Consider the following 11,492-nt stretch of genomic DNA (forward strand, 5'->3'; position numbering starts at 1 on the left):
TACACACACACACACACACACACACACATACACATACACATTTCTCCCTCTCTCGCATACACATCTTACACACACACACACACACACACAAACATACAAATACACAGTTCTCCCTCTCTCGCATACAAATCTTATCACACACACACTCACACACATATGCGGATATAACATCGTCATAAGCGAACAAATTAAAAATAAGAAGCTTTGCTCATGGTCCAGAAGCTGATGGTTGATGCCCTGAGAGAACCAGATGTGGAAATTGGTGTGACATAATTGAAAAGGGCGGGGCTTTGCTAAAACCCCGCCCCCTTTCTTCCAGGCACTCTTTCACGGCATTCCTTTCTTCTGACCCCCGATGGTCTCATAGGTGTCCTGGGCGTGAGGGGTCAATCCCTGGGAAGGGTAGACAAAAAGGGAAAAATGAAAGTGGAATATTCAGGAACATAATCAATAATCAGTAATCAACATCAATTTACAATGACTTGCAAATGTAGTCATTTGGTGGACACTTTTATCCAAAGGGACTTCAAAAAGGGCATTTAAGCAAACAGCACAAGGGACAGTAATAGGGAAATTAACGATCAAATATGTAATGTAATAAATCATAACACAGTGAGCAATAAACGGGAAATGAAACAAAACCGTATTTTGTTGCAGAGACCAAAACACTTGTTCTAATGCGTTTCTCAAGATGTTGACAGATGCTTTTAATAAATTGCAATTCATGATGAACTGAGACCCTAGTCCAAACACATAATATTCCCTAATAATGAAATATGAAAGAATACTACAAATAACATAAAAATTATTTTAAAAAACCCTAATATTGTTCAATGTGGTTATTAAATAATTAAAATCATCTTACAGTGTAGATGCCTTCTTCAGGTTTTTTCTATAAAATAATAAAAAAAACAATAATGTTTACTACATCAACAGCAGTAATACATACACACACACACACACACACACGCTCACACACACACACACACATACATGCACACACGCACACACACTCATATTCACACACACACGCACACACACACTCACACATGCTCACACACTCACATTCACACACACACGTACACATACATGCACACACGCACACACATTCACGCACACACACACTCACACTCACGCACACACACACTCACAGCCCCCGCCCCACCCCCCAATTGTGAAAGTCCCTCCTGGGGCTAAAAGCGGAAGAACAAGGAGAGGAAGAGGAGAGAAAAGTGATCCTCTCTCTCTCTCCCTCTCGCTCGCTCCGTCTCTCTCCCTCTCGCTCTCTCCGTCTCTCTCTCTATTTCCCGCCCTCTCTCTCCATCACTCTCTCTCTCTCTCTCCCTCTCACTCGCTCAGTCTCTCTCCATCTCGCTCTCTTCGTCTCTCTCTCTATCTCCCTCTCCCTCTTGCTCCCCCTCTCTCTCTCAGAGAGAATTTCCTGTCGTATAATAAAAATATTAATTTGTCGCCACATACAAAGTTACACCACACATGAACCATACCATATGAGGTTTTGTTATATTCGAGCATGTGTGTGTATGTGTGTGTGTGTGTGTCTTTTTTTACGTGAGTGTACGCTAAGTGGAAACTGTGACTGTGTGTTTATAAATACAGACACGGTGGTCACTTCTCTGAAACAGGAAACTGACGCGTGCACACAGCAGACTGGAGACAGAGAAAAAGAAACCACGGTCCAAGAGAAAAACAGAAGTGACGGGAGGAAGAAGAAGGAACTGCAAGTACAGCGGCAGCCTCCTGTTCTCATAGGCAACCGCATCTGTGATCTGACCTCCCCAAATATATCACTGTAACATCAACACACACACACACACACACACACACACACTCTCACACACACTCACCTGAGAATGACCTAAATTGCTTCCTGACCCCATCTGCAGGAAAAACACAAAGGCACAGGTGTATTTGAGAGTAACAGTAGTAGCATCTGGGTTTAGCAACAGTAGTTGGGTGTAACAGCAATAGTTGGGTTTAGCAGAAGTAGTGGGGTGTAGCAGAAGTAGTTGGGTGTAGAAGCAGTAGTTGGGTGTAGCAGCAGTAGTGGAGTGTAGCAGCAGTAGTTGGGTGTAGCAGCAGTAGTTGGGTATATAAGCAGTAGTTGGGTGTAGCAGTAGTAGTTGGGTGTAGAAGCAGTAGTTGGGAGTAGCAGAAGTAGTAGGGTACAGCAGCAGTTGTGGAGTGTAGCAGCAGTATTTGGGTGCAGCAGCATTAGTGGAGTGTAGCAGCAGTAGTTGGGTGTAGCAGCAGTAGTTGGGTATATAAGCAGTAGTTGGGTGTAGCAGTAGTAGTTGGGTGTAGAAGCAGTAGTTGGGAGTAGCAGAAGTAGTAGGGTACAGCAGCAGTTGTGGAGTGTAGCAGCAGTATTTGGGTGCAGCAGCATTAGTTGGGTGTAGAAGCAGTACGTGGGTGTAGCAGTAGCAGTTGAGTACAGCAGCAGTAGTTGGGTGTAGCAGTAGCATTTGGGTCTTTACCTTCAGTCTGCAGTACAGCACAGTCAAGACGATGCCGTAAGCAAATAGGATTCCATCCAAAATGTAGCAGACAGCCGTTGAATCCATCTGCGCCGCTACACACCAGCAAAACACTATCTTCACTACACTGATCATCATCATCATCATCATCATCATCTCTTTCATTGATTTTAGTGTATAAAATGTATCAGAAATAGCAAACCACTAGCCTTTCTGTACTGTATCAAAACAATTAAAACCAAAACATAACCTGAAATTGTACAGTAATCTGAAATATTTTTTGGAACATAACTAATTATTCTTTAACAAATAATATATTTCAAGACAAAATGACATAAATCTAAATATTAGTACAATGACCTTTTTTTCCTCAAAAAAAAAACCTGGCAACTTTATTATTTAATTAAATATTATTAAAATATTACTTAATATTTAAAATAAGGTATCATATGCATTTTTGTGTTCTGCACTGTTTTAACGGACACCAGGCCCTTCTCCAGCGCTGACGCACATATATCACCTAATCACACCGCAGATAAAGTTAAACATTGCATGCCTCACCCAAAATTAGCACTCTTACAGGCCTCTGAAAGGGGATGTGAGGAGGGGGGGAGGGCATTTCCTCTCTCCCGCCATCGCCCCAGCCTATAACCTGTCCCCCATATTGATATCACATATTTGGTTCTGGCATACACAGTTGACATGTTGTCAGCATCCTCGTCTTCAGACTTGGTCCCAAACAGAAATGTCTTCCGTTCGGGCCCCGTTACTCTATGGTTTTATATATGTTTTATGTTATCTTGACATTATATAATCATTATATAATGCGTTGGTTAGACCTACGTCACTTGGAGTAACTTGGGCACAGTGTTACAATAAAGATATAGAGACTCAGGATAAAGTACATAGAAGGGCAACTAAACTGGCTACTGGCATGAAATTGAATAGCTCATGAGGATAGACTTGGGGAATTTCATTTATTCAGCCTTAAAAAGAGATGACTTTGTGGGGGTTTTTACAGAGGTTTTCTTACTACTTAAAGGGATCAGTAAGTTGAGCCACAAAAGATTCTTTAGGCTGAACTCTGTTAGCAGAACATGGGGCCACAGGCTAAATCCATCCAAATGGAAAATTCGGAACAGTCATATGGAGAGTTTCCTCTTCTCAAAGAGTTATTAATGCTGGGAACAGTTTGTCAGTACAAGTGGTTGAAGCAAAGAATCTGGTGGTATTCACAGCCAGGCTTGATACAGTACTGGGTACACTGTAGTTTTTTATGTGGCTATTTATTTGCTTATTTATTTATATATCTATTTATTTACTTATTTGCCTTGTTTTTGTTTTATTTGCTTTTTATTGGTTTTGCTGATTTACACTGTTCTGATTTTATTGTTTTATATTGGGTTTTATTGTTTTTGAGAGTTTGATTATTTTTACTGATTGTTTGATTCACTGCTCGCTTGTTTTTATTGGTTTTGTTGGTTTTTATGTTGATTATTTATTATCTATAGTGTGTACCTATTTTTTTTTTATTTAAAAAAGGAATGATGGGCCAAGTTTGGCTGAATGGCCTATTCTCGTCATAACATTTCTTACATTTTTTAAATGTTCTAATGTTCTGAGTTCTTACAACTTTACTGTTACCAGGGAATCAAATAATGTAACATAAAACACTGACTGTTACTCCAGAATCAAAATAATGTAACATATAACATTCACTGTTACCAGGGACTCCCAATGTTACAAAGAGCATTGACTGTTACCAGAGATTCAAATAACGCAACATAGAACACTGAATATTAATAGAGAATCAAACAATTTAACACCAAAAACTGACTGTTACAAGAATACCCATTAAACACCCATTAAAGGGGGCGACTTAGCTCAGGAGGTAAGACCGATTGTCTGGCAGTCGGAGGGTTGCCGGTTCAAACCCCGCCCTGGGCATGTTGAAGTGTCCTTGAGCAAGACACCTAACCCCTAACTCCTAACTGCTCTGGCGAATGAGAGGCATCAATTGTAAAGTGCTTTGGATAAAAGCGCTATATAAATGCAGTCCATTTACCATTAAATGCTCTCTGTCTGACTGGCTCTAGCATTTGAAAACAGCACAGACCAGTGAAGATCTGGTCATGAGTTTTGTATGTTGCATGCTAGCTTGCTAAAGTTATCTTGTCGTGTTGAGTTTTACACATCGGGGCGGTGATGTGAAACAGAGTTATGATAAAATAATCAGTATTAGCACTTCTTGCACAACATCTGGAGAATCGATCCCTTCTTCACCACCCACACAACCCAGCTCTCAGTCCTGGTGCTGGTCATCTCCCGTCCGGACTTATACAACACCCTCCTTGCCTCTGGATTGAACAATGTTCTGGCACAACTCCTCGCAACTCAACCAATGTGCGTGAAAAAGAAGGACAAAAACTAAATGCAAAAAAATGTCAGCCACTCTTGGGTGAGCGATGGAAGTAAAAAATGTGTTTATTGTAAAACATTTTTTTAAAAGGCCAACAAGTTTCGGTTGTGAGCCTTCGTCAGGGTGATACTGCAAGATTGTCCTCACAAGGCTCTCAGCCGAAAGGCGCCGGCATTTTAAAGTGTTTTACAACAAATACATTTTTTTTTACTTCCATTGCTCCCCCAAGAGCGGCTGAAATGTTTGCATTTAGTTTTTGTCCTTTTTCTTTTTCATGCATGTTGGTTGAGTTGCAAAGGAGTCGTGCCAGAACAAGAGCGGCTGAAATTAATTTTTTTTTTTTTTTGCGTCTCGTTGTCTGGCCATCCAGCCTCCGCCCTCATCATGCCTCTGTAGCTCATTCACAAACGCACTGCCGCTTATCAGATCTACGGCCTCCCCAGAGTCAGCCACATCACACCCCTCTTATCTCCCTCCACTGGCTCTCCATATCAGCGCCGCATCAAATTCAAAATGGCGCCCGCCCGTCGAGCAGTTAAAGGGGCAGCTTCCGTTGCGTCTTCAGAAGACCCTGCACACCCACCAGACTCTCTCTGCTGTGCCACCTCAGGCCCATCTGCCCCAGCCCCCCCCCGCCATTGGCCTGCACTTCAAGGTCAGGTCTCCTGTCTGTTCCGGCAGCCACGGTGGTGGAATGAGCGTCCCGCTGCGGTCAAGAGCAGCAGAAACCCTGGCCATCGTCCGGCACAGACTTGAAGACTCACATCGTCCGACTGCACCGTAGCTTCCCTCACCCGATTTAAATATTGTTTCTTCCTTTGGATTTTCTTTTTGTGTAATGTTATAGGTATAGCCATGTAAAGCAGCATTTGAAAAATGATATTTCAATATTTTAGATTTGGGGAAGGTCATTACTTTCACTGTTCTCCTGCACCCCCATGCACAGGTCCCTTGTTCAGACAGGGGTACTGCCACAACAGCAGCAACTCTAGATCCTACATCTATGGGTCAGTAATTCTGGAAAAAAAAATTTTTAACAACAGCCACAATGACAACAACAAACAGAACTGCGATCAAACCGGAGAAGTTAAGATCGGGTAATCTGGATTTCAATGTAAATGGACTGCATTTATATAGTGCTTTTATCCAAAGCGCTTTACAATTGATGCCTCGCATTCACCAGAGCAATTAGGGGTTAGGTGTCTTGCTCAGGGACACTTCGACATGCCCAGGGTGGGGGATCGAACCGGCAACCCTCTGACTGCCAGACAACCACTCTTACCTCCTGAGCTATGTCGCCCCACAAATGTATATTTCTGGATTTGTCACAGGAAATGAAAAGGTGCAATTTGTACCATGACAGAAAAGAGCACGTCAGTGAAGTCTGGAAATCCAGCTGACAGCACATTAGTGTCGTATAAAATTAATAAGCGAGACAAAAACAGTTCTGCGCACGTCTCTGCATAAAACCAAAGCGAGGTGCAGGTGCACAAACACGGCTAAATGTGGCACAGCAGTACAGGCCTCGGTGTGTTTAAAGCTAGAGTACTGATTCAGTTATTTGAAGCAATTCTCAAAAGGGAAGGTTTTATCTTATGCCTTTGGAAAGCATCTCCATTAACAAGAGACTGAAACGCAACAGCAAAAATAATAATCTAGTTACTCTCATTACTGTTCAGTTTAAATATTTAGCAGTATTTCCTGTTGCCAAAGATATATTCCGCCTTATTCCTACCCTTCCTCTTCCGCGAAATTTGTGTATTAAAACTCATAAGCACTTGACTCACGCAGAACTTCCTCTTTCTCAGGGACCGTGATGACCGTTGATTTTTTTCCATGCCATATTTTCTATCTAAGGGAATACTTTTTTGTTTTGCTTACGGAAGACCATCACCACCAATTAATTTACTCTCACGTGACTACTTATTTATACTGAAACGATTTCAATTTTTTGTCCATAAACTGAAAAACAATATTTCAGGGAAAATCTTCCAGTCAGAAATTGCCTTAGAATCACAAAAACGCATAGGTGTACCTATTGCAGCTTCAGAATAAGATAGGTATGACGGATGCACTATTAGTGGTGCCTTTTGTGAATACTTACTCCATGAGAAGTACGGTTCATGCGGGTTAGAACAAATAATGATTTTACATAACTTTATAAATAGGCAACATTATTCAAGTGATGAACACAAAAATTACACTGGCGACTATCGCGTTCTGGTTAAAATCAAGCTGTTTGGAGGAACCCACCATTCATTAAAAATATGTAACTTGGTTATATTATATCCTTGTTGTTTATATTTTTTAGGCAAATGCATACTTATGATTGTTTGTATGGTCAAAACATTTTGTTTTAGATCAACAAGACGTCAGTATCCAGCTTACACTTCAATAATGAATTCATTTCAATTATGGAGGAACGTCGCAAGTGAGGGAATAACATAACTAACTTGAATTTTACTTTTTTAAATGATTAAAAGTTAATTCCCTTTGAGATATTAACAGCACATCTGAAATAATTATTGAAATTCATATAAAGCGGGGTCAGCTTTCACTCAACATTTTTTTGTTGAGTGAATGTCGTGTTGAATTGAGTGCAGCTCGTGAACAGTCCAAATTAATTAAAACGGTCAACTTCTCGTTTGCGTTTGGTTTCCACACTACTGGTACTTATGGGAGAAACAGAGAATCACAGTAAATGTACATCAGACTCTGGAAATTCAGCATTAGCATACCGTACGGTCTCGTGCAAACACACACAGTAAAAAAAGTTCAGCGTTAATTCAACTCTGACAAGAATACAAACGAGTCCAATTAGTAGCTACACGTGAACGAATGAAATAATTCTTATGCAGTAACAATACAACAAACAAGCAATACTACTGTAACACAACAATCATTTAAACACTCAGACTCAGACATTTAAACCCTGTTCCCATTATGTTTTCACCGTAGACAAAATAATAGGCTACTTATTTTAACATGACATGAAGATTATTATTAATAATTATTAATAGCAATTTATTTTATAAAACACTGCCCCAATGTTTAATGTTTACTCCGAAAAAAAAAACAAAATTGCATTTTTAGTAACCAATTAATTTACTAACCAAGACACATTTGCTTTGTAACTCGAATTGATTTTTATTTTTATTTTATGGAAATGTATTTGAAATAGATAATGTTCAGGACGATCCTTATTATTATTAGTGCAGACTTACACACAGGCCGAGTGAATAATGAACTATTTGAATGTGCAGAACTCCTCAATCACGCTACACGCCACGCATTACATATTAGACGCAAGGTAGATGGGATACACTACACAGGCATTTCTTTCAGTTTCTAGGGTGCTGATGTCGCAGGGGGTGGGTGGGTGGGTGCGTTTAGGAAAAAGAAAACGCAAACATTTCACACTCACCGGCGCTTCCAAAATTCAGCAGTGAAGCGATCAAAAACAAGGGCTTAAACTTCATCTTTCTAGACACGAAGTATGAAGCGTGACCAGAGTTCGACTCGGAGATGACTTCTGTCGATGAATCCGGCGGAGTGGTCTCTGTCGAGGCGTTGCAGTCACACGCGCTGGTAGCTCGCGACAGGGGAAGGAAGTGGCCAAGCGGTGTCCAATCTGAGTTGCCATTTGGACCACCCCCTTCAAAATGCCGCCTCCGTCTTTAAAAAAAGCGATGGCCAAAGGGGAAGTAAGGGCATTCCATTTGCTTCAGTTTTAACTTTCAAGATCCGCAAATGTGGTATGAAACGAAGAGCTACAAACTGTACATTCAAAATGCGCAATATATCATTTTTACACATACACCCTCACACACGCACATACACTCACTCTCTCACACATATGCACATACACACACTCTCTCTCTCACACACACACACACACACTCCCTCTCACGCTCTCTCACACACTCACACATATGCACACACACACACACACACAAACACTCTCTTACACACACACACACAGCTGAGCAGAAGGAGATAGCAGGACAGGGCCTGACGTGAACCACTTCCTGCAGGCAGCGCTGCCACTGCAGAGCCAGTTTTACTGTTAAAGCAACGGATCCTGTGATTGTGCTTTACTCACATGCACCAGCACACTGTGGCACCACTGTTTCCTCACACGGTCTATGGTGACACTGTTTATTCACCGTGTATAATGGGTACGAGTAAGATGGGCATAATTAATACTGTTGACCAAAATGTGTTGTTCTTGGCCAGAGCATGAATAATCCGCAGATGACGACTGAGGACATTTACATCAGAAAGAGGAAGAGAGAGGTCACCATGGCCACTGTGAACAGAAAGGAACAGTAATGCTGGTCACCATGGCCACTGTGAACAGAAAGACACAGTAATGCTGGTCACCATGATCACTGTGAACAGAAAGGAACACTAATGCTGGTCACCATGACCAGTGTGAAGTGAAAGGAACAGTAATGATGGTCACCATGACCACTATGAACAGAAAGACACAGTAATGCTGGTCACCATGACTACTGTGAACAGAAAGGAACAGTAATGCTGGTCACCATGACTACTGTGAACAGAAAGGAACAGTAATGATGGTCACCATGACCACTGTGAACAGAAAGGAACAGTAATGATGGTCACCATGACCACTATGAACAGAAAGACAAAGTAATGCTGGTCACCATGACTACTGTGAACAGAAAGGAACAGTAATGCTGGTCACCATGACTACTGTGAACAGAAAGGAACAGTAATGATGGTCACCATGACCACTGTGAACAGAAAGGAACAGTAAAGCTGGTCACCATGACCACTATGAACAGAAAGACAAAGTAATGCTGGTCACCATGACTACTGTGAACAGAAAGGAACAGTAATGCTGGTCACCATGACTACTGTGAACAGAAAGGAACAGTAATGATGGTCACCATGACCACTGTGAACAGAAAGGAACAGTAAAGCTGGTCACCATGACCACTGTGAACAGAAAGGAACAGTAATGCTGGTCACCATGACCACTGTGAACAGAAAGGAACAGTAATGCTGGTCACCATGACTACTGTGAACAGAAAGGAACAGTAATGATGGTCACCATGACCACTGTGAACAGAAAGGAACAGTAAAGCTGGTCACCATGACCACTATGAACAGAAAGACACAGTAATGCTGGTCACCGTGACCACTGTGAACAGAAAGGAACCGTAATGCTGGTCACCATGACTACTGTGAACAGAAAGGAACAGTAATGATGGTCACCATGACCACTGTGAAGAGAAAGGAACAGTAATGATGGTCACCATGACCACTATGAACAGAAAGGAACAGTAATGCTGGTCACCGTGACCACTGTGAAGAGAAAAGAACAGTAAAGCTGGTCACCATGACCACTGTGAAGAGAAAGGAACAGTAATGCTGGTCACCATGACCACTGTGAAGAGAAAGGAACAGTAATGCTGGTCACCATGACTACTGTGAAGAGAAAGGAACAGTAAAGCTGGTCACCATGACCACTGTGAAGAGAAAGGAACAGTAAAGCCGGTTTCTAAGACCAAGGGACAAAAAGGAACAGCAACGATTATCTCGGTGAAACCACCAAACCTTGCACAGGAGAGAATTTAACTTTCTTGGAATGGGACAGTGAGTAAGAGGCCAGAGCAGTGCAATACTACGTGCGATTTTCAGGCGGCTCTGGCCGCCCCCCCCCCCCCCACCAAAGAGGAAGTAACCTAAATTTATTTTGCGGCTCAGCTACACTGCAGAGCAAAGCGGAATCACATGATACATATTTCGGAATGTCCAAACCAGCCCATTTGAATCTAGGGGTTATACAGATATGACCAAACTGTCTCCAAATGTTATCCCAGATTTGACTTTTTCCTTCTGAATTTGGAAGAGTCTCCACTGACCCAGGAGCACAGGTAAATTACCCAAAAGCACCTTCAGCCAGATCCCGATTCTTTACACACTAAATGTTACAAATTGGAACACCTCAGTTCACCAAGTCTTGCTGAGCTTTAAACATTGAAATGGGGATCATGAAAATGAGCCGAATCCATTGTAGAAACTGCGAACAGTCGTAATAAATAAAATAAAATTACACACCACAGACCACACATGAAATATGGGTCGCAGAAGCACTGTAAGAAAAGTACAGAGAGGGGCAACAAGTCTGGTACCAGTTTACTTAAAAACAAGGGATTAAATGGTGGATAAAACCATGCTTCTTGCACATACAGCCAAGTATGCTACAGTCACTGACAATCTGCGCATACTGTAATCACAAGGAGAATCACTCTACATTGAGAAAATGAAAAATAAATAAATAAAACTGTGTGCATTAATTACTGACAAACTGTGACTACAATACAGGCCACTGTCTGAATCAGATTAATCCAACAAGTGGATTTTCATAAAATAAAAAGGTCCAAACTCTGAAAATTTCTGATATTTTAAATATTTATTAGGATATACACAAATGAAGGAGTAGGAGAATGAGGCTGTGTGTCTGGACAGCACTAAAACTGTAAGAGAGACAGAGACAAACCGACGGAGTAGAGAATGCCTCTCCAGAACTGCAGAGCAGGTGAGGA

General features: G+C 41.6%; 2 protein-coding genes across 2 annotated transcripts in view; both read right to left on the reverse strand.

The window, feature by feature from the left end:
- Positions 1 to 220: 220 nt before the first annotated feature.
- Positions 221 to 8,533, reverse strand: LOC118234035 (high affinity immunoglobulin epsilon receptor subunit gamma-like). Its single transcript, XM_035430318.1, has 5 exons — positions 8,339 to 8,533; positions 2,496 to 2,590; positions 1,866 to 1,898; positions 866 to 892; positions 221 to 393 (listed from the first exon to the last, which is right to left on the reverse strand). The coding sequence occupies exons 1-5, from the start codon at positions 8,391 to 8,393 to the stop codon at positions 328 to 330; spliced, it is 276 nt and encodes a 91-aa protein (XP_035286209.1). The 5' UTR covers positions 8,394 to 8,533; the 3' UTR covers positions 221 to 327.
- A 2,807-nt stretch (positions 8,534 to 11,340) lies between these two features.
- Positions 11,341 to 11,492, reverse strand: part of ndufs2 (NADH:ubiquinone oxidoreductase core subunit S2) — a 6,929-nt gene continuing 6,777 nt past the window's right edge. The window contains exon 14 of the mRNA XM_035430306.1: positions 11,341 to 11,492. This exon is cut by the window's right edge and continues 40 nt beyond it. The gene's annotated coding sequence lies outside the window, so the exon portion shown is untranslated.

Source organism: Anguilla anguilla, chromosome 8 (genome assembly GCF_013347855.1).
Source record: "Anguilla anguilla isolate fAngAng1 chromosome 8, fAngAng1.pri, whole genome shotgun sequence".
Lineage (NCBI taxonomy): Eukaryota > Metazoa > Chordata > Actinopteri > Anguilliformes > Anguillidae > Anguilla > Anguilla anguilla.